Below are 25,052 nucleotides of genomic sequence, written 5' to 3' on the forward strand. Positions count from 1 at the left end.
TAATATTTGTATGGAATCATCCTCAGGTAATGTAGATTCTAGTTTGTTCAAATTTTAATCCCCATGGAAAATCAACCCCCCCCCCAATTTAAATTAACTTTCAGTTCTGATCTGATATGTGTTTTTTCCTAGCTGATGTGCTCAGGTGAGCACTGTGGCCCCTGGGCCTCTTGTTTGAGTTTTATTGGGATGTAGGCTTTATGGAAGATTTGATCATGTGCCAACCCGTTTTACATCCCAATAAACCTTAAAAAAAATACCGTATTACTTATATTTACATTTGTGACTTATTCATATTTTAAATTTGCCTGATTGTGACTTTTAACGTGTGAAATGCATTTTTTTCAAACCCAACGGCATGTATGTAATCCGTTGAACGCACGTCGACCCTTTATGACGTCACTGAGAAATTACATTTTATTCGAACGTTTATATACGCACATATTTGATGAACCCCGTACTGTATTAATATACAGTTTAATACAGGACATGTTTTATTTCAAACAATGGAGAGTGTTATATAAAGACCGAAAATCCATCCGCATCATGTAAATAAAAATCTTAAATAATGTCTATGATAGCATAACCGGTAGTGTTATATAAAGGAAAACATTTGCAAATGTTATTCCCTTTTTATTAATAAAAATAGCTACAGTAGCATTTATAAAGTATTGGATTTGTCATTTTGTCATTTAACTGGGAAAATTCTTTATAAATTATTCAAATGAATTTTTAAAAAAAATCATTTAAAAAATTCGTTCGGTAAAAATGGGTTCATCATGCCCACCCAAATGTTTTAGAATGCATGCTTTATTTGATTTTTTATTTATTTATTTTTTTTTTTTTTTTGCTATTTTGAGCTAATGAATGAATATGTACATTCTAGTTTTTTACCACAATTGAAAAATTGCTGATAAACAGGATCATTCCTACTTTAGCTCTGTCAGGTTTAAAATATTGTTTTAGAATCTACAGAAAGAGAATGTCAAAACAGGTTATATTTAGAAAATTAAAAAAAAAGCATGCTAAACATTCTATATTATGACGTCATTTTCGGACTTATTACGTCATAAAAATTATAAAGTAACATCACAATCTGTATATATTTTTCTGATGTTTCCAATGATATCAAACTCAATAATTTCCGTAAAACGGTTAATTTTTTATTAAACAGTTGCCAGAACTCTTGAAATGCCCCTCGTATGTATCTTCGGAGGCAGGTAGAATTGTACTGGTCTACAGTCCTATTAATAGAACTGAATGCCTCAGACACGTGGACCCAAATCTTGTTAATTTCATTCATTTTGGCATGAGTTTTGGCAATGGTGCTGAGAATCTTACAGAATCTTATAGTCCAGTTTCTTATAGTCTGAGAGTTTTCATAATAATTGTTAGTCCATTATTTATACACTGAATTGACGACGGATTTTTCCTTTATTTCCCGATCATGACAAGGAGCACACGGCGGGTATGACCGGTCGGCAGGGGATGCTCACTCCTCCATGGCACCTGATTCCACCTCTGATGTTTTGGAGGTCCGTGTTTGCTCTGCTCCTTTTTTGTATTGTTTTATGGACTTTGATATTGAATACTGTTCGTTATCTCCAAATCCTTCATTGTCTCTGGGTCTCCCCGTGTTCTTCTCTTAATCAAACATTACCACTGCTGTAGGTTCTTGGTCTGTTGTTTTTTTTCATTGCTTTGTCATTCCTATTCTTCAAGGAATTAAAGGCTTCGTCCTTTCTGACTTTTAATTGTTGGCTGGGACTGAATTGCATGAAAGGGTGTTCTTTATTTGTAAGACATTGTCTTGGAGAATGTTTTCTAATTTTTAAAATTAAATAGTTTCACAAAAATATTGATATTCTTATTTTAAATAGGTATACACTGAAAACCTCAGAAACACTCAATTTTTTAGAGAAAGAGTCTAGTACGCACAATTTCAAATTTGTGGTGGTACTGATCCACTACGTAAGATAATGACAAACAAAGTAATAGAAAACAATAAGTGATTTTTTTTTTTCAACACAGTTCAAAGGTTTTGTCTTATAAATCTTATTTTGAAGAAAAAAAAATGATGAATTCAACCTTCATAAATAATCAATAATTTCTCTGTTTTTGTGCATATAAGTAAACCTCATTTATCAATAGCTATGCGCTATAAACTTTTTTTTGAGTACGCAATTCTAAAAAAAATGAAACCTGAAACAATCTAACAAAGATAGTTGAACCTGTCCCAATCAAGTTGTAGATGAAAATGACGTCAAGGAACATATTTCTATCTCAAGAATTGAAAACAGAACAAAAAACCAAAAACATACGAGTTGAGATCAGGTGCCATAGCGAAGCAAAAATTTCCTTCCAGTGTCACACCCGCCGCGTGTGCTTTTTGGCATGATCAAACAAATGAAAAATCCTCACATGCTAAATTTTAATGCGAAAACAATGGACTGATGATTTGTATAAAAACACCAGTCAACACCTCGATTCAACGATGGATTTTTTGCTACCAAGATCATTTTATCGACCGTAAAATTTGCGACATGTTTTGTTTGAACGGGGTAGTTCGTTAATAAGTTTTTAAAATCCAAAATAAAGGGAAAGTTTGTATAAATCTTTTAAACATTGTCACCTTTCCAATATTTTGCTAAGCGGTCCAATATGCAAATTGATTCTATACTTTTGAGTGAGATACTGGACCTGTCGATGAAATATTTGACTGCTCTGGGGTTGTTGATTGTTTATGGGTTTTTTTTTTTAATTTATGGTGTACTAGTGTATGTACTAGAAAGTTGTAACTTAAAAAACAGGTTTTTTTCAGTTACGAGTAATGGTATTGTAGAGGCACATAAGCTTAATTTTATGATATACATAAAAAGAACCTATCTAACTAACTGGCTGTGATTTAGCATATGATAAATTATAATCCTTGTTGTATCAGTATATACTAAGTACGTGAGACATGAGGCAACAATAGTATTTTCAGAGTAAATGATAGTCCAGTCATACCTGAGGGGAAATAGCAGTGTGTTCTCTAAAGTTTTCCTGGTTTTCAGATAGTGAATCATACCACACATTTTTTAAAGAAAACTTTCAAGGCCAATTTCTTGGATTGCAAAAAAAAAAAAAAGAAAAAAGAAAGAAAGAAAGAAAGAAAACGTAATGTGCAGTCAGATGATTTATGATGCACAACGAAATTCTTATAAAGTTTCACAGTTGCAAATTTTAGATAACTAGTTTTTACAAAAAAAAGTTGTAGGTTTTCTTGTGCTATCTTGATTTAATCAAAACCTGCGATTTAAAAAAAAAACAAACGCATATATATAAAGTGCACATGCTTTCAGTTTCTTAAAATATTTGCTCTATATTTTGGAAGGAGTTCAAGGATGGATGCTTGCACTAAACTTGTTTCTTGAAACATTGTATTCATACACCGCTTACCGACAACAGCTTCTTTCCTTAGTGCTAAAAAAAAGATTTCTTTAATTTATGCGCTTTATTCCAGTCTATTCTCCTCCCCATTTTTCTATTCAAGGTCGATTCAGAGTTTGATTTTTTGTAGAATTTATTAAGCATTTACGGAATCTTAATTTTGATTTAATAGCAAAATAAGAATTTCAATCGTGGTTAACAGTCGTCTGGGTTTTTTTTTAAAAACGCTCGAAAACGATAAAATTATGTTTACCATAAGTCCCTGCAGGTGTCATCCGTATTTTTACACTAAACATGATGTAAATGTCAAAACAGGCTGATCTGAGTTTTTTTTTATTAATCCGACCACGTGTTTTCCTTGACCCAAATGCAATATTCCCGAATGTATTTTAAAAGAGTGTCATTTCCAGAGTGTTCCATGTTTTATTGCGACATTTTCCAGTGCAAACAACTACTAACTGCACTTTTATATATATTTTTCCTTTAAATATATTTTATTACTAGTACATTCTGTTAGAAATAATGAAGGCATTTGATATCATTGACAACTGCTTTTTCAGCAAAAATGGAACTCGTAAATTTACTCAACTTGTTACTGCTCATTTGCAAAATTATTTTGTTAAAAAAATTCTAATTGTACACACAAGTACTCCGAAGTTGTTATTAAAAAGATGCACGAGTTTCTAATTCATGATATCTATGTGGTTTTTTGGGACCAGGTTTTCCTGCAATCTAATGGATTACCATGAGTACCCATTGCGCCCCTTTATAACCAGACTATTTTTTGAATTCATATGAAGCAGAATTTGTCCAAAATATACGTGAAGAGAAGTAAACACTTGTTGCGGCCTTCAACTCCAATTTAGATGTATCGACGACGTATTGTCAATTGACAATGTTATATCCATTCTTATGTCGATATGATTTATCCAAAAAGATACCATAGTGTCTGACACGTCTGTTTCATATTTAGATATTTTACTTGAAAGAGACGTTAGTGGGAATCAAACAACCGAGCTTCATGACAAACGAGATGACTTTAACTTTTCTATCGTCAAATTCCCTTTCTCATACAGTGATATACCTTCATCACCTGTATAATTTATAAGCCGTTTATATCTCTCAGTTGATTTGCTCTATGCATGAGCAATTTTTAAAACGAGGTAAGTTATTGACAAACAAGTTGATGAAACAAGAATATCAGCAGTCTCTTTTAAAGTCATCATTTGTAAGTTCTATGATCGATACAATGACCTTGTCAGCACATATATAATTTATCATTAGTGTCAAATACTGGCTGGTGTTTTTCATACTAATTGTTAGGCAATTATATACACACTGAATTGTGGACGGATCTCTTCCGTTAATTCTCGATCATGACAAGGAGAACACGGCGAGTGTGACCGGTCGGCAGGGGATGCTCACTCCTCCATGGCACCCGATCCCACCGCTGATGTTTTGCAGGTTCGTGTTTGCTCTGCTCCTATTTTATATTCTTTAATTGACTTTTGAGCTTGAATACTGTTCGTTTTCTCCATATATTCCATGTAAAATATAGTAACTTCAAAATATAGTACTTTTGTACTTCAACTTTTGGCTTTACTGTACATAAAGCATAGAGACTCCTTATACATATGTCTATTTAAAGAGGAATCAAAAGTTACACTTCATTTAAGGGTAATAGAAACATTCATGATAATCAGTTTCAACTCATTTATTAACATACCAGAAAAAGAATAACAACACTAAAATGCCATTTATCAATTATCTTTGTCATATATTCTAGTATTTGTCATTTTGGAATTGTCAGTATGTTTATGCCATTATGATTATCATGCAATATGACAGTCTGATATTAAGGGCAAAGTGACTTTTTGATTCTTTCATCATAGAGACTTGATAACTGGACATATTTATAGGAAGTCCCCGTCCTTCGTATACAGTAACGATCAAAGTCATATTAAGAGGTCAAAGGTCAAATAATGTGATAAATGTACAATGTACTGTTTCTTTTTTTTTCTTTTTATCGTTTTTTTAAATCATCAAAAAAATGTTCAATTTTCCACATTTTGTTTTGACAAATTTAATCTGCGCTATTTTTATTTTTCTGTTCTTTTTTAAATAAAAAAAATAATGCTATCAAGAGCCTAAAATGTTCAATAAATTTCCACATTTTTACATCAAATTGCAATTACTAGTATATATCAATATATTTTAAATCGTTTTGCAGCTATTTGATATATATTTTTCGATTGGATGTTTGATTTGAATCAATAATAATTTGCATATTTTTACCAATCGCATTGAATAAACAACAATTAAATGTGAACGGACAAAGCAAGTTTTATTTCCGATAATGATGATATTGATAGCTACATAGTACAACAACAGCAGAATAGCCTTACTAACTCCATTCTTTAAATTTTCTTATGCATGTTATAATTGCATTTAAAAAATTTGATATGCCGTACTGGGAAACAATCATTCAATGTGATTGACCAGTATTATCGGGGCATTATTGTTTTCCGAGTTTCATATGCAAATTAGTATTGATTTCATTGATCCAATCGATGAGTAAAATGATAACCAGCACACACAATTTTAGAACGCCCCATCAAACAAACTGTCATGCTGTTTGTAAAATGATAATAACAGATTAAATTTTACGTAATTCAAATTCTCTATTCGAATGTTTGATTTCAACTACGTACTGATTTTTTTTAAATTTTTCCGCATATAACATTAGTCCATCTTCAAAAATATTTTTGCTTGTCCTCTCCCGACTCAGGGTAAAATTATTGGATCGGTATGTAGGTGGGAAAATCTTTTTTTCCAAAAAAATTTAAAATATTTGTTGACTGAATAAGAGTGGAAAAAAAGAAAAAAATATCATGTCCTGGAATGTAAAAAAAAAAAAAAAAGAGTTGGTTGGGAGAGGGCAACCAAACCATTTTTTTTTTTGAAAGATTTCCTTACGAGAAATTTTATAAAATCGAAATATCACTTTCTAATAATAAAAATAATAAAATTCCTTTATTTTTATTTTATATATAAGATATATAAACTAAGATAATAAGATTTTTTTTTGATACACAAAGACCTAAAATGTCCTTTTAATTCTTCGTGATATGGGTTCTTGTTAATGAAAAATAAAAGGAAAGGGATCTTAAAGAAAAGGTAAAAAAAAAAAAAAAAGAGGGGAGAGGAAGTCAATGTGAAGTATATAAAGACAACAAACATTAGCTGAGCTAAAAAAAAAATACAAACAATAAAAATCTTTACACAGGGCATAAAACACGGACTCGTAGAAATTCCAGAACTGGGTGAGATTTCTCTCGTGAAATCTCTTCTAAAACACGCTATAGATAAAAGAATTTATTCAGAATTTCAATCAAAAGACATTTAGTGTCAAAAATTAATTAATTACTAGTATATAAATATATAAAGTGCGACTATGTATAATACGAATATAAACATTGATATAAACTACGGTATATATATGTACACATACTAAAAATGCAAGAACCCAGACCATGCAGAATTGAATGGACGTTTTAGGTCTTTGTTCATCAATGAGGTGAATGACATGGCAGACTTTTCGGGTCTTGAAAATTATGCATTTTTAAAATATTCAGTCTTCTAACTTCAGCGCAGTTCGAAGTCAATACTTTAAGGTAGTCCGATCCACAGGTTCATAAAATTAGCAGTTAAGTAATCGAAAATACTCACAAAAATATCTTTGAATTCACAAAGTAATGTAAATTTACCCACAGTATTTTTTTTTAAACAAAAGGTTAATCATATTTGTAGGGAAAATAGCAATCCCAATATTATTGTTCAATAGAAATATTCCAGCTATGCATTTTCTAATTCAATTTGATCCAAATATATTTAAAAACAATACATCCAGACATTTAGAGAAATTGTCGATTGATTTTTATACTTATTTGGTATTCTTGCTTATTTCCCATGTATTAATAATACATATTATTATATTTTATTCCATCTCAATGATTGGATGTAGAAAAAAATGTATTACCCACGGACCTCCAGGTGAATGCTTTCCACAAAAAAAAAAGCCTAGGAAAAAAGTTATACATGTATATAAAATTACTTTTGAACATTAAAAATATATATTTCCTGAGGGCTTGATATCCATCATGGACCCTACAATTTTTTTTTTAAAGCAAATTTTTTACTTCTTAAGTTTTTTAATTTACTTTAAAATCTAACCTTTTAAAAAAACGCATTAATTTTTTTTGGCAACTAAAATGTAATCCAAAAAAAAACATTTCAAATTGATACGACTGTAAGGTTTTTTACATTTTAATTCGACCATATACTTAATTAGATAAACGTAAATTGATATTTTATGGTTTTATTAAAAAATACTTATTCACATCATTTTTTTAAAAGATGAAAATAAATTTCACTGTCTTTATCATTAAGACTTTTCAACCCGTAACCAACTACATTCTCTGAAAAGTTATTAAAGGTAGTCCAATCAATAGTGGTAGGCTTTTGTTATCATTGCAGGACATCACGAAATGCTTCTAATTAAATATCATGCTAATAAGCATTGGTATTTAGGGCTCGCTTCAAGAAAATCTTACTTCTCTAAAACTGTATTTCTTTTCTTCCTTTTATGGGGTACAAATGTCAGCTTTTTATAAGACCTTTCCTGAGACTTCCACAAACCTCGAATCATAGAAATATGAATAAGATGAAAATACTTGCATGAAAAGTTTTCATTTTCAAGCCTCATATTGATGCTTTTTTAGATTAAATATTAATTTTTGGAGTTATCCTTCCTGGCTGAGGATCGTATATCCTTAAGATATGTCGAATCTAATAACTAGTAACTTTATCATCCGAAAAAAGCCTCCGTAATTATTTTTTAATTAAAAGGTTATCTGTCTTTCTAGCAGTCTCTCTATGTTAAATATAAACTTCCAAACCCTTAATTCTTACCAAACATTTAACAATACATCAACACTTTGAAAGATATTTCTTGCTTACCCTTAGGAATTACTTTTATTCCATTGATATTGGATGTAAATCGATACACATGGACCTCCTGCTTTCAACACTAAGCCTAGTAAACCTTATATATATACATTACTTTTGATCATTAAAACTTGTATTTTCCTCAGGGCTTTGGTGTTACATTCCATCATGGACAATACAACATTTTTTTTTAATTTCTCTTAAATTTTACTTTAAAATCCGTTTTAACAACGCAATTTTTTTTTAAATTGTTCCAAAAATCAACGTTCAATTTACACTGCCAGATTGTCTGACAAAGCCATATAGCTGTAGACAAACGTAAATTGATATTTTGTGGTTTTATTAAAAAATACTTATTCACATCATGTTTTAAAAAGATAAAAATAAATTCTTGGAAAAGCTTCCATCACTGTCTTTATCATTAAGACTTTTTTTCAACCCGTAACCAACGACATTCTCTGAAAAGTTATTAAAGGTAGTCCAATCTTTGGTAGTTTCAATCTGTTCCTGCACTTTCCAGAGAGAATAACACGTCTGTCCCTTCAAAGTTTCCTGTACAAGAGTCACAAGCACAAGATGTTATAATAGGCAATGTTTTCGATATAGCCTTGATGTATAAAGAGCGGGAAATCCCCTCACAGCATTTCCTACTGCATCCTGGTCCGAAATTCATACAAGTCCCATTGCGAATATCACCATAAAAATTTCCAGACTTTTTGTAGCAAAACAGGCAAGTCGGTGGATTTTCCCTCAAGAAACGCAAATAATTTTGATTGGTACAATCAAAAGTTCCATGTCCGTCTTGAAGAACATTTATAAGGTAATGATCAGTATTTGGAAGAATAAAATCCTGTGTCTTTGAGAGAGAAAGAAGGCAAGCAAAAGTCCAGAAGCCCATCCAGGCTCCATACATAGAGAGCTGATTCATTTCTCCGGGAAAACGTGTTGTCTCTGGTTTGTTGATAAGTATGACTGTTTTTCTCTTTTATACTCGCCTTCTCAAGGACGTTGGTGCTCTGAGCAGGAAAATGTCAGTTTCCCCATCCGGACTAACTCGTCTCGTTTAAAACCACTATTTGAGCATTAAAAAACTAAAATAATGAGAGGAAAAATGTAAGTTCACATCCCTTCTAACTCGTCTCAGTTAAAACTACTATTAGAACATTAAGAAACTAAAGAAAATGAGCATTTAGTGATATATCCCTAATTTTTTTTAAGAAAATAATCTTTCAGTATCACTAGTACTGTTGGCAAATCTTAAGTTTCTGATAATTTTTAATGAAACCTATCTATAATCGTTAAATATCTTAAATTTTATCTATGTTTTCAATCAACCTAAAATTGGGTCAGAGACAGAATCAAAATACATAACATCAGGCCGTCTACTTTTTACATCCATCTCGTACAACATTTATGCCAATTTGGCCATTAAGAAGCAAAATGATAAAAATTGATAAAATAGATAAGTATAAAAACAATAGTTACTTCTGTTCAAATGTAGACTCGACATATCCACGTGAAATAGAAATAAAAATGACCACAATGTCTGACACATTTGTTTCATATTTGGTTGTTTTTTTTTTAACTTTAGACAATAATGTCCAACTAACAACTAAACTGTATGACAAACGAGATGATTTCAGTTTCTCCATCGTCAAACTCCATATCAAGTGGAATATTACTACATACATAAGGAAAGTTTACGATGGATAATCTGAATTGATTTCGTTCGTCGCACAATTTTGTTGTTGGTTGCCCTTATCTTGTATTGTCAGAAAAGCATCTAAAAATAAACATGTGGTGTCTTTTATTATTTCAAGTTCATTTGGATATATCTAGTCGACATAAACAGTCAATGAAAATTACTTTTGTTAATTGATGATAAAACATCGCCAATCTATCTGAATGTCGTTTCGAAGTCAAAGTAATTTTACTGATGACAAATCTCAAGATGTGATCCGAGTTTCCTTTTTATTGAATAAGCAATCGTTTATGTGATGTTTTTTTTTTAAACTTTATCGTTAGAAATGTCTGCATGTACGTGTATAAAGTTAAGAAAAATATTTATATTACAGACCTTTGAAAAATTTGGTGATTTTTTAAGTTTCTAAAAGTATTTAAGAGTTTTTTAAGGATCTGCATCTGATTTACAGCACTTCTAGAAAATGCTGTAGCACAATATGTCTGAAGTAAGGGCTTGCTATAAAGCATTTGCTGGACCAAGCACCGTAAAAGTCCTTTGTTTTTATATACTTAATTTAACTAAATTGATTCCATCTACCTGCTCAATGCATAGGGCTTGCAGCCGGCGTGTTTGGTCCATATGCTTGTTCGTTAATAAAATCTAATAACTTTGTGTTCAATTTGTTATTTTTACTATCTTCCTCTCATTCCGTGTGGGGGTGGTTCTCTTTCTGAATTCCATCTCACCCTATTCTTCGTAAGTTTACACCTAAATATCGTCTCCTTATATAATGGGTGGTCACTCCTTCACCATGTGATGCACATATACATATGTCATGAACATTACATGAATGATATAAAATTCAAAATTCATCCTTGATAAAAGCGAATTGTCAACACGACTCAACCCCGTTTCGACAAAAAATCATGCCATTAAATTTTTGGCTATTTATTTCTAACCTAATTGTAGCGTCCCCATATTGACAATGAGAATACGGTCAGGCACATCCACATATACAGGAAAGTGTAAAGTGTAAACCTTTCCACTTATAGGGAAGGATGGGGCCATAATTTGAGAAATTGTATTTTTAAATCATTGTTCCTCTTTCAGGAAAGGAATCAGACGAGATCCCGAAGAATCAAAATCAATTTGAACTACCATATCTATATTGGATTCCGAAACTTCATAAAAAAAATCCTGACAAAGATATAAATCGGGTTCCAGTAGATGTTCTACCAGGCCTCTTTCTTTACTCCTCACTAAGATATTAACAATAGTGAAGGAGAAACTACAAGAGGTTTGTGCAACAATATATTCAAGAAGTGGTATAAATCAGATGTGGATACTTAAAAACTCCAAGGATCTTTTGGACAATTTGAAATCTCCAGATTTTACCAAAATCGACAGCTTAGAAACTTACGACTTTTCAACTTTATACACAACCATTCCCCACGATAAATTAAAGTCCAGACTTTTTTTATATCAGTGACAGCTGCTTTTTCAGCAAAAATAGAACTTGTAAATTTACTTACCTTGTCACTGGTAATTTGCAAAAACTATTTTGTTAAAAAACATTCTGTTTGTACACACAAGTACTCTGAAGTTGACATCAAAAAGATACTTGAGTTTCTGATTGACACTATCTATCTGGTTTTTGGAGACCAGGTCTTCAAACAATATATTGGAATTCTCTATTGGGTACCAATTGCGCCTCGTTATTAGCAGACCTATTTTTAAAATCCTATAAAGCAGAATTTGTCCAAAATTTTATACGTGAAAAGAAGAAAACTATGGCACGCCAAATTCACAAAAATGAACAAAACATAGTTTCACAGTCGATAAACTAGGTTTATCGGTTATAAACTATAGTTTATGGACTGTAAACTATAGTTAACAATGTTAATCTATATTTTACATCCGTAAACCATAGTTAACGCGATAATCAATTTTTCACAGTCGTAAACTATACTTAACACCGAAAACAATCATTTGCGATCGCAAAACATAGATTATCTGATAAATACAGTTTCACGATTTGTAAACTATGGTTTACAGAGTTTACAGACGTGAATCTATGTTTATCAACAAAATTTATTGTTAACGTTTTATTACAGACAAATAATCTTAGATTAGCATTCGTAAACTATAGTAAACAACCATTAAATTTAGTTTTACAGATGAAAACTATAGTTAACGAATTGTAAACTATAGTTTGCGGTTTGTAAACTATAGTTTACGGTCGATAAACCTAGTTTATCGACTGTGAAACTATATGGCACGCCAAATTCACAAAAATGAGATAAACATAGTTTCAAAGTCGATAAACTAGGTTTATCGGTTGTAAACTATAGTTTACGGACTGTAAACTATAGTTAACAACGTTAATCTATATTTTACATCCGTAAACCATAGTTAACGCGATAATCTATGTTTCACAACCGTAAACTATACTTAACACTGAAAAAATCATTTGCGATTGCAAAACATAGATTATCTGATAAATACAGTTTCACGATTTGTAAACTATAGTTTACAAACCGTTAACTATAGTTAACAATCTGATAAATATAGTTTCACGATTTGTGAAACTTTGATTAACAACTCTTAACTATAGTTTACGATTGTAAACTATAGTTTACAAACGTGAATCTATGTTTATCAACAAAATCTATTGTTAACGCTTATTACAGACAGATAAACTTAGATTATCATTCGTAAACTATAGTTAACAACCGTTAAATATAGTTTTACAGATGAAAACTATACTTATTGAATCGTTAACTATAGTTTACGGTTTGTAAACTATAGTTTACAATCGATAAACCTAGTTTATCAATTGTGAAACTAGGTTTATCTCATTTTTGTGAAATTGGCGTGCCATAAAACTATGTTTAGCTCATTTTTATGAATTTGGCGTGCCATACAAAACATTTGCTTAAGCCTTTAACTCAGCATTTAGATATTTGACGACGTATTGCCAATTAACAATGGTATGGTAATTTCCATTCTGATGTCGATACGATCTATCCCGGGGAGCTTGAGATAAAAGATACCACAGAGTCTGACAAATCTGTTTCATATTTGGAAATTTAACTTGAAAAAGTCGTTAATGGTAATCTAACAATCAAGCTCTATGATAAACGTGATGACTTTAACTTTTAAACCGTCAACTTCCCTTACTTATGCAGCAATATACCGGGTACCTTCATCACCTGCATTCGGAGTTTTTATATCTCAGTTGATTGGATACGCAAGCGTATGAACAATTTCTAAAACGAGGTAAATTACTGACAAACAAGTTGATTAAAAAAGAATTTCAGCAGTCTAATTAAAGTCATCATTTCGTAAGTTCTATGGTCGATACAATGATCTTGTCAGCAAATACAATTTATCATTTGAGTCAAATGCTGACTGACGTTTTTCATACTGATTGTTCGTCCATTATATATACACTGAATTGACGACGGATTTTTCCCCTATTTCCCGATCAGGACAAAGAACACACGGCGGGTGTGACCGGTCAACAGGGGATTCTCACTCCCCCATGGGACCTGGTCCCACCTCTGGTGTTTTGGAGGTCCGTGTTTGCTCTGCTCCTGTTTTGTATTGTTTTGTGGACTTTTGATCTTGACTGATGTTCGTTATCTCCATATGTTTCACCTTTATAATTGTTTTCTTACAGATATCACCATAAAATGAACAAAAACTGATTCAGTGATTTCAGAGGGCGAAGCATGTTACAATCTCTATCTCCAACTCAGCAACTCAAGTGGTATGCAAAATTATTTTAGTATTTAACATTTCATATATTTGAAACGCCAGGAGAGCTTTCATGGGTTTTTAAAATGGCCATAAAAATTGATGCATGTACACCGCAATAGTGTTGCATGGAAGAGGTTATATAAACTGAATTGCCTGAAAGTCTCTTTTTAAGTGTTTTGATATTTTACAAAAATATCAAAATTGATTTTAGAAAAGCCTGGAAACGTAAGATACATGTATTTCGAACAACACAGAGGCATAACTCAATTTTTTCATCAAACGAAGAAAATTCAAGCCTGGAAACGTGAAACATATGGAGATAACGAACAGTATCAAAGCTCAAAAGTCAATTAAACAATACAAAACAGCAGAAGAGCAAACACGGACCTCCAAAACATCAGAGGTGGGATCAGAAGAGCATATCTCCTGCCAAACGCTTTTCAAGCAGGGGTATGATAATGGACTGACAATCAGTATGAAAAACGTCATTCAGCATTTGATTCAATGATAAATTGTATTTGCTGTCGAGGTTATTGTATCGTCCATAGAACTTACCAAATGATGACTTTAAACGAGACTGCTGATATTCTTGTTTCATCAACTTGTTTGTCAATGATTTATTAATTTACCTCGTTTTCGATATTGTACATACGTTGAGCATAGTCTTGCGTATCGAATCAATTGAGAGATATAAACCCCGTATGAATGTGATATGAGAAAGGTATATTGCTACAGTAAGGAATTTGAAGACTGAAAAGTTTTAACTTAAAAAGTCATTCCGTTTATCATAAGGCTTTTTCTTAATTACCACTGACGTCTTTTCAAGTAAAATATCTAAAATGTCCAAATGTGATACAGATGTGTCAGAATCTGTGGTATCTTTTATCTCAAGTTCACTGGAATATTGATCATATCGACATAAGAATGGAAATAAAGAATACGTAGTCGATATATCTGAATATCGAGTTGAAGACCACAGGAAGTGTTTTCTTCCTTTCACTTTTTAAAATATTTCAGACAACGAGGCATAGCTCATTTTTTTCTTAGTCATACGTATGGTACGCCAAATTCACAAAAATGAGCTAAACATAGTTTCACAGTTGATAAACTAGGTTTATCGACTGTAAACTATAGTTTACAAACCGTGAACTATAGTTAACAATTCGTTAACTATAGTTTTCATCTTTAAAACTATATTTAACGGTTGTTATTTATTTTTTACGAATGCTAATCTAATAGATTTGTTGATAAACATATAGATTCACGTCTGTAAACTATAATTTACAATCGTGAATTATAGTTAACAGTTGTTCGTAATAGTTTCGTCATAGTTTCACAAATCGTGAAACTATATTTATCAGATCGTTAACTATAGTTAAGAGTTGTAAACCATAGATTACAAATCGTGAAACTGTATTTATCAGATAATCTATGTTTTGCGATCGAAAATGATTGTTGTCAGTGTTAAGTATAGTTTACGGTTCTGAAACATAGATTATCGCGCTAACTATGGTTTACAGATGTAAAATATAGGGTAAACGTTTTAAACTACAGTTTACTGTCCGTAAACTTTAGTTTACAACCGATAACCCTAGTTTATCGACTCACTGTGAAACTATGTGAAGCTCATTTTTGTGAATTTGTCGTGCTTTACATACGTATGGATAATTTAAATTCAACTAGTTGTGTTACTCTCCACTTTTCTAATTCCTTTTGACAAAAACTATAGCAAATATATAATGGCATGATAAACTAGTTGTTTCAATCACATTGTCACAACCATATATTAAATAATCATTACTGGGTTTTTTTTCTTTCAAATGGTCAATACGAAGGTTCAGCCATGCATACCTTCAAAGTGCAATCTTGGGCTTTGGACTGTGAATATAACTCCTCGGGTGGAACTCAAAACAGCAATTACTGTTTACTAGTACTTCTTCTTGAAGAACAATTTAAAACTGTAATAATTTTCATCAAAGCATTTTTTTTCCTTTAAAAAGTCAAATACGTTGAAGAAAGATAACTCTTGACTGATGGATGCATTTAGGCAGAAATAACAGCAGAGTTTCGTAAAGTTTCTAATATGGATTCAATAGCTAATTCATGATATCATATTCATCTTCTCTTTAATTTTTTTGAACATGAATTATTGCGCTCTGTATCAATTTTTGTCTTCTCCTGGTTTGACCTACAGCAAAATAAGTTTGTAATGGAGTGCCAGTGACATAAAAATTGCTTTTATCCGTTAAGTGCTAATATGTATTATATTTATATTTTAAAAGCGGGAGGGTATAGGAAATGAAAAGCACTGTCCGTCCGTCTGTTACGCTTTAGTAATCATATCCGCAACTCCTCTCATACCACTGAATGAAATTTGATGAAACTTTCACAGAATCTTTATTACATATTGCCATTGTGTGCATCTCCTATTTTACTTTTTGATCCAACACATATTTTGGGTTTCCCGGCCACAGCAAAACATTGACTTTGCCATTATAACTATATGGAGGCGGGGGGGATCATTTAGTGAGCTCATCGCTCACAGTACCTCTAGTTTAAAGTCAAATGGAATGAAAAGCACTCCGCTATGGTAATCGTGAATTCTTTATTTTAATCTTTGCTTTCCGGGCATTTTACTGTATATCACTGCCAATGAAAATCATTATAGGTTTTTCTTTGTTTTCATGAGTTTTAGACACCTAGCTCACTAATATTTTTAACATCTTGAACTCTTTACTCCTTAAATTTCATTCAAATATTTGGTGTACAAATGTTTCTGTCCTGTGAATTTTTTTTAAAGAAAGAGGGCGTATATAATCACAATCCACAATCCCCAATTCTGAGACAAAATGTTTCTCAATTTTCAAAATTCACAGAAAAGTTATATTTTTCTAAAATCATGTTCTCAGTAATGTCAACTTCAAAACATTTAATCATTTTATTTTACTGAACGACTAATTATTTGATAATCTTTATTTCAAAGTTGACAGCTAAGCATATTTAGTGGAAAATGAGTTTACTAGAGCTATAAAAAATGAATTGAACATGAATGGGTCAAGTCTCCATTCTTCGTTAACGCTTAAATGATGGAAACGTAAATGCAAAATCTATTTCATTTGTCCAAAAAATGGAATCTGAACCCATTCTATATGAAAATCGAAAAATTCTGAAAAAAAAAATGTACGCTTCAACAAACCGATTCATTTAAATCACACTGACAGACGTCGATAATGCATATACTTTGTAGCATAGTGGTAAAAGCGGTCGGTCTTGGACCTAACCCTGCGCTATGGAGAGAGTTCGAATCATACGTGAAGCTTTTTCTCTTTTGTTTTCACATATCTTAAAAAACATGAGTGAAAAATAAATTATTAATAAAATATTAAATTAATGAAATATAGAATTAAATGTGTAAAAGATGATATAAACAATATAAATTTTAGAATTGAGAATGTCTTTTCTAAGAACGAGGGATTGTCCTCGCCTTGTACGCCTCCATTCTTTTGTTCAATATATCAAATGGTATAGGTACTTTTAGTAACTTCTAACCTCACCTCTTCACAAGCAAATTTCTCACCATTTTACGTTTTGCATTTTCTATCCAGAGTTGTCGTTCCCACTTCACTCCCACATACACCTCTGTCAACACTTGTTATATAAGATTCTTGGAAAAAATTGTAAATGATTAAAAATTGTATTAATAATCATTTTTAAGTTTTTAATTATATCATAACACAGGTATATACCAGGTATATAATGATAATATATTATAACATTATTTTAATTTATTACACCTTAAAAGACTTTTTAATTAAGAATTTAAGTTTTACTCCGTAAAATAATTCCCTAAAAACTTTGAAAATATATGTAAGTCGTTGAGGGATTATAGACTTAAAATAAATGATAAATTATCATCTTTGTCGATAATTACAATAATTAATTATTATTAGTTAGATTTCAAATCTTCACCGTTTAAATTTTGCACAAGAATCTTGTACAATGAGCGTTGACAGAGGTGTTGTGAGAGTAGCGGAAGACAACTCTGGATAGAGAATGACATTTTTGATGCTACTCTGAAGAGGCTAACTGTTCCTTTTTAAAGTGATTGTTTTTGTTTCCAACAATATTTCTATCAACATTAGTCAAACCATTCCTTATTTACTGCATGATTCTGAAATGTTTCCAAGAGAGATAACTCTCCTCAAATGCTAATTTTACACATTCTCCAACAGGTTATTTACGAGTAACAAACATACATGCATACAAGAGAATGAACAGAATGATATACTTTTCTTAAATAGAAAGGATTTAATGACATAAATCTAAATGAGTCATAACACTGAAATGATACACAACAACATGGACCCAACTATCACTTGCTATTGCCCAGATATTAAGAAGCTCAAACAATCCTTGTATAATTACAAACATCACATCACAGTGCACAAATGTAGGGAAAAAACTTCATATAATGTCATTATGTAGCAAATTAACTGTAAATTATTAACACTTTAATACACAAATAAGAAATAAAACGCATAATACAATAAAAAGTTTTACATAAAACTTAACTGCCTTTTACAATGCAAGAATTATATTAGTATCTCTTTACTTTCAAAATCCACATTCAAATTTTAACTTCAAAACCGATGTTAATTCACAAGTTTAAGTGATAGTTTATCTGATTAATTATTACAATAAGTGCCGAATTTGTATCTTTACTTTGTAATGTTAACTTTCAGCTGATGATTTTATACAGGTACAAACTAATTTTGGCACCAATTAAAGAATGGGAACAAACGAAGCAATACAAGTATCTTGTTTTTCAGCAATCTAAGAAGTTGGCAGCCATAAGTAATTCTAACGCGATTTCCGGGGCTATTGGGAACTCGGGGATCTCTGTCGAGCTGTTGGTGTATCTCACTTTGTACGTGAAGTACATACACACCTTCTGTAGTACATGTGACCTGAAAAATACAACATATACATTTTAAACACTCATATGGGCAACATCATCATCAATGATTATTGTTGCTTGGCATCTATGTGGGCCCATCTTATTTAACCTTCTGAACACTGAATATTAGAACTACGCAGTTAGATGAAAACTTGATAATTTCATTCTTTTGATTTCTAATCTTTAAAAAGAAGTAAACAATTATCTTAGGCCAGATAAAATTAATCTTTAGATTCTCATCCCCACCTGCCCCTCTCAAAGTGTCCCACCCCGGCATTTTTTATTTTGATTTTTGGGTGTTAATAAAGGCATTTTCATGTATTTTTATTCAGTAAGAATTTGGGTGAAGTTTAAGAGTTATCTCCCGTCTGTATTAAAAGTCGTGTGTCGCTATTTATAGCAAAGGAGCCATGTGAAGAATGGAGAAAAATCGGCAATAAAAGCAGTTTAAATACTAGTATGTAAGGAAAAGATTACTTGTCAGTATAGAGAAGGCAGAGAAAAAATAATAGCATAAACATATCTAGATAACATCACTGCATGGCATTCATGAGCAAGTTTTTTTTAAAGATTTTTTTAAAACTAAGTATAATTTTTAAATAGACATGGAAAATGACACCTGGTCAAGTTTAAACGATCTCCAACTGTGTGTAATTTTGATTTGAAAAAAAAAACAAACATCGTAGGCACTACATAGAGAATATTTAGCCTACAGAAAATGTTAAATCTTAAAACTGTTCTGACAGCCCAGTAGGTTTTTTCGAGAAGGATTTTTAAAGATATTTTATATATTTATGTAAATATAACTATTTTATTGTCGAACATGTCAAGTCCCACCCTAACTGGGATCCAATTTTTGAGGAACAAACTATTATTTTACAGAAAACTGAGGGATATGAGGTAAACATAATGGTTTATTTCCTGGAAAGTGCCGTGCTTGAGAAGAAGCATACAAAATTTATTCCTATCAGAACCCCACCTCATTTTGTTTTGCTTGTGCCGTATATGTGTACTTGATAATTTGTTAATTAACAATAAATATCTAATTATTTTTAAAGCAAGAATTTTCTTTAAATATTTAAAAGAATATGAAAAAAAATCTATTTATATTGGCATTAACATAATGAAAAAATTTGTAAAAAGTCCATGTTTTTTTCTTACAATTTCACAATTATAAAAATAAAAAATAAAACGCGGCACCCGCCCCAATTTTTTAGCAAATTAGGATGAGAATTTAAAGATTAATTTTACCTGGCCTTTTAAGAACTAGAAATTGTTTTAATAACTCTCTTAGAATTTATGGAATTATTTGAAAATTTGTCATACTTACGGGATTTCCCTAAAGTTGATTTCATTTGTCTCATTTTCTGCAAATTGGCCTAAAAAACAAAAAAATTCATTAAACTTGTGTCTATTTGTACTTGAGCTGTAAGCATTTAAATTAAATTAAAAATTATGTTGTATGTTTCCTGATTTCTTTTCTGAAGTATATTCTTACCTGGGCCACTCAACATAGCCTTTATAGTCCCCGATGTCAAAGCATGGTCTCTCTTGACGATAAATTCATGGCCGTCTGATGACACCAGCTTTACATACATAGCATCAGGCCCCTCACATCCCCCATAGGTCTTCTCCTCATCTCCCTTATCATCCTTGGAGTCTGACATTATTCAGATCAGACTTCTCTACAAAATAAAATAAAATATAGCTTGCCTATAAAATCATGCTATAGCAACTACTCCTTTCTTGTACTATTGTTACACATGCACAAAATGCTTTTCACCATCCAATTTAAGTTTTTTTTCAAATGAATTTAGAAATCTGACTGAGAATCTTCATGATATATGCAGGGTTGTCCCTAAGACCCGAGGTAGGAGAATTTTCCAGCCTATAATGATGGCTTCCCCTGGTTAATTTGGTATTCCTGATCTATCCCCCCGTTAGGGAAAGATCTCCAAAGACCCCAATCCCCCTTCTCCTTTTTTAAGTCCCCTGATATTTCAACTCTTAGGAACAACCTGTACATGATTGCATTTCTTCCAGTAAATTGCAATAACTTGTGATTAAAATGTGAATATGAAGATCTACAACTATTTATAACATCTCCGTAAATGCCACTTTATTATAGCCTGTCTGAGTATTACAAATAATATCCAGTAACAACATTATCTAGATCTAATTTAAATTGCATGAAATTATAGATTTATTTGCCAATCATGGTCTCATGGGAGGCATAACATAGATTCAATAATATTAATAAGCATGATTTGTTAACATACATCAACATATACAGAACACAAAACATGTATACAATTCCCAAAGCTGAACATGACTCGAACAGGCATACATACGATGGCCGATAGCGACCGTCAATTTACACTAATGTTATGTGTGTAACGTGTACAGCATTTTCACTGAAAACTGACTTACACATTACATCTAAACCAAAAAGTGTATGAAGTGTACACCTCCCTAATGTGTGTAAAGCGTAAATTGACGGCTGCTATTGGCCATCGCACACACACACCACTTTCCAGATTACAATCTACAATATCAGCACCAGGGTATACTCTTGAGTCTTCACACTCGAATCAACGTTAGTCTCAAATATCTTACGTTTTCCAGGCTTTTTCAAGATTTTGATCTTTTGCGTGCCAGGAAAATGTCAGAACTGGCGCCATTATGAAAACTTGGAGTTTGCCACCTCCACCTGGAGGCAGCATTATCAGGTTGATTTTTGATACTTGTAAACTGAATTAAATGCTGAATTCACAACTTATAAGTGGTACAATGCTTTATTACTCATCAACATCATTTTTATTGTTAGTTTATAAAATATACAGTCCGTCAAAATATTTATCATACCATGGAGTTTTGTTGTCATTTCTTGCATTTTAAAATCTTTCAAGATCTGTATTGAAATGTGGAGTGATATTTTCTTTTCATCAATATTGGTGAGTACTAGAGGCAGTGTGCTATTGATAAATTGCAAGTTCTGCATTTAATTCGGTTCACAAGTATTGAAAATAGGCTTCAGTTGGAGAGGCCGAAATTTCCAGTTTTTACAATGGCTCGGCTTGTGAAATTTTCCTGGCACGTAAAATATCCAAATCATGAAAAAGCCTGGAAAACGTCAGAAATTTTACTACTTCAACATAATTATAATGGGTATTACTTGGGTTGGAACTGTTTATGCTTTTTCATAAACCGCTTTATGGCTTATAAACTCAATAATAAAGCTTCAACTACCCAACTCAGGTAAATGTCAGTATAACTTGATAAAATAAACTAGTTGATAGGAGACACACTCTATGAAATGCATAATCCTATTAATATAACTTGTATAGAAGGTAGCATTCCTACTCATGTCTATTTTTATTAACAAGCAACATAAGCACTATTCAGGCCTTTCAAAATCTGCCGGTACCCGGTACTTTTACCCGGTTGGATTCATTCATGGTACCGGCCAAAATATTCAGTGGAGAAAAAAAAATCGTGTGAAAATACGATAGGCTCTACCATGTTTAACAAAAGTTGTGGTTACGTAGCTTTGTATTTTTCTTAGTCCGTCGTGGTATCTAATAACGTTTTTGATTGGTTAGTCAAGAAGATCATTAAAGCGTTTGAATAAATGAAACAAAAGAGATTGCGTAACGCGTCTTATAGATCTTGTCGAAAACGAAAGTAGATTTCGATATCAAATGCCACCGTCACTGATTTTGACAACAGCTAATGACTAGGAATATATTTTAAATAATAAATACGGCCAAAAAGATAAAAAAATAGGAATCCAGGTGTCAGAAATGAAAGTGTCAATTTAAAGCCATGGTAATGAGTTTCACAAAAGATTTTAAGATACAAGGAACTAGACCACGGAAAGTCTTCAAAACAATTGACCGATAGAGAGACGGACATGAACAGTAGATAGTTCTTTGACCACCTCTGTACATTTTAATAGCCTCAACTCTTCAAATTTAAGTGTCAAAATCCGCAGCAGACGATATAAATTACTTACGGTCTTGAATATCTGCAACTTTCTGATGAAACAAAAGGACATAAAACAAAAACTATTTCTTTTGCCACACATTTAATTCTTTGATTCAGCAGTTTTCTAGTGGTCAAGAGAATGACCTTGCGGACGTTTACTTTCTTCCCAATATTGTAACCATATCCAGTAAAGTGAGGGAGTCATATCTAAATTTTTTTTGTCTCTTAGGTCTTGATGTCATCTTTGTCTAATTTACACGTGTATATTATTTTATATGTACATGTACCAGTGCATGAAAAATATGCTGAATTTATTGGTACATGCTATGCATCATGCAGTGCTTCTTCTAATTTTTTTTTAAATCTGCACTTTACTGTAGAACAGAAATAAATTTAATTTAATGCAAATACAATTTCATTTCTCTTTTATTAAATTTAAATTTTGAATTTCCATTTTCTTTCGTGACTCAATAATTTTTTTTATATTTAAAACATAACACTTACAACTCAAACCTTGCAAAATTTTTTTGAACTTTATATAAACAAATATAGCATAGAACTTAGAAGTTTTACCTAAATCTTATTCTTACTCTGCTCAAATAACTAATTTTTTCTGTGTAATTCTACCCATCCAGTGCTCACCTTCACATGTAATGTGTATTGACCAAAAATAAACTTTGAAACATGGCATAAAAATAACACTGATAGCAGCATACTTCTATGTGTCTAGAAACCAGGAAACGCTGTCTGGTGGCTTCTAAATTTCAAAATTTTTCCGGGGGGCATGCCCCCGGACCCCCCTAGCAGGCTCACGCCTTCGGCGTTCGCCAAGTGGTACCTTCTATTTTTGATAAAGTACCACCTGGTTCAAATCTTTTTGAAAGCCCTGACTATTATATCAATGAAAATAAACTTTCTATTTTTTGAAATCATATTTAGAATTCAAGACAATAAATAAAATACAACTTGCTCTGTATGTACGCTACAATGCACGTGTTTACATTTTCACCATCGTTAATTACTCCTGTGCATGCTTTGTCATGAAAGGCGTGTTAATATACCGTAGGCGTTACGTATTTCGTATCGCCCGAAAATTCTACTGACCATTGTCAATTCAACAATTGTAAAGTATCAGGTTAATTAACTGACTGATAAAAAAATACCTCAATTAACCAAGGAGTCGTGTTTTCCGGCCTTTATGCTGTGGCCTTACCAACAGAAACCCGGATGTTTTAAAGTCACGTGAGTGAATGTAAAACGGCGTCCACGGAAATTGTAACCGGACTATTTTCTCACCGAAACTTGTGCAGTATCGTAGCAACATGTTTACTTTGTTAATTTCCAGCTGAGATGTTAATATGAGTTTTATGATTATTTAACTATCACTTAGCTGTATATCATAGGTCTCTTTATTTTCTATCACTTTACGTTACGTAGTTCCTTTGTGACGCAATAAAATTGCGTAATGATCACGTGGTATTCGATAGACAAATAAAAACAGCAAATCGACGATGGGTGAAATCTACTGCATGTCAAACGTTGCTATATTCGAATTTTCCAATTTGTATTGTTTAAATTTCCATTTGTATTGTATAATTTAATTTTTTATCAATAGATCTATATAATTTTCCATTTCTATTGTATTTTTTTTCCCTTTGTATTGTATAATTTTTTTATTTGGATTGTGTTATTTTTCCATTTGTATTCTATATTTTTCCAGTGGATATGATATTTATTTATTTGCATTATATATTTTCCATTTGTATATTATTTAAAAAAAAAAAAATTTGTATTATATATATATATTTTTTAAAAAAAAAATATAATCTATCACCAGTTTCTCCCACATACACTATTTTGTCACACTTTTTACAAAAAATTCCATAAACAACATTCCTTGATTTACAATTAATATAATTTTTCACTTGAAAAGTGTATCCGTTATTATCTTCAAACTGGCTGGTTTTCACAACAAATTTACACAAAATACATTTTTTAGCACCACATGGCTCACATAAATTTCCTTTTTTTAAAAATAAGTTGTGTTTTTATACACTAAAATGTCTTTCAAATTTTTGTCTCTTTTATAGGCAACGATTGGGGTCTTTTTGAACGCGAGTTTCAGGCGATCGAAATTTTCAAGAATTTTTTGTCTTTTCTTCAAACTGTTATGAATATTCGGTAATCCTTTTGAATAGGTCAACACAAGGGGAATACGATCAC

General features: G+C 31.7%; 1 protein-coding gene and 1 long non-coding RNA gene across 2 annotated transcripts; both read right to left on the reverse strand.

Annotated features, from left to right (window-relative positions):
* Positions 1-8,762: 8,762 nt before the first annotated feature.
* On the reverse strand, positions 8,763-10,161 carry LOC134240409 (uncharacterized). Its single transcript, XR_009986431.1, has 2 exons — positions 10,046-10,161; positions 8,763-9,497 (listed from the first exon to the last, which is right to left on the reverse strand). It is a non-coding gene; the product is annotated as an uncharacterized LOC134240409 (long non-coding RNA).
* An 8,009-nt stretch (positions 10,162-18,170) lies between these two features.
* On the reverse strand, positions 18,171-24,071 carry LOC134240410 (elongin-C). Its single transcript, XM_062722502.1, has 4 exons — positions 23,993-24,071; positions 20,341-20,527; positions 20,173-20,221; positions 18,171-18,852 (listed from the first exon to the last, which is right to left on the reverse strand). Exons 2-4 carry the CDS (start codon positions 20,507-20,509, stop codon positions 18,711-18,713), a joined length of 360 nt encoding a protein of 119 aa, XP_062578486.1. The 5' UTR covers positions 20,510-20,527; positions 23,993-24,071; the 3' UTR covers positions 18,171-18,710.
* Positions 24,072-25,052: the final 981 nt, after the last annotated feature.

Source organism: Saccostrea cucullata, unplaced genomic scaffold, assembly GCF_032062105.1.
Source record: "Saccostrea cucullata isolate Sc308-1 unplaced genomic scaffold, CSIRO_AGI_Scuc_v1 ctg246, whole genome shotgun sequence".
In the NCBI taxonomy this organism is placed as follows: domain Eukaryota; kingdom Metazoa; phylum Mollusca; class Bivalvia; order Ostreida; family Ostreidae; genus Saccostrea; species Saccostrea cuccullata.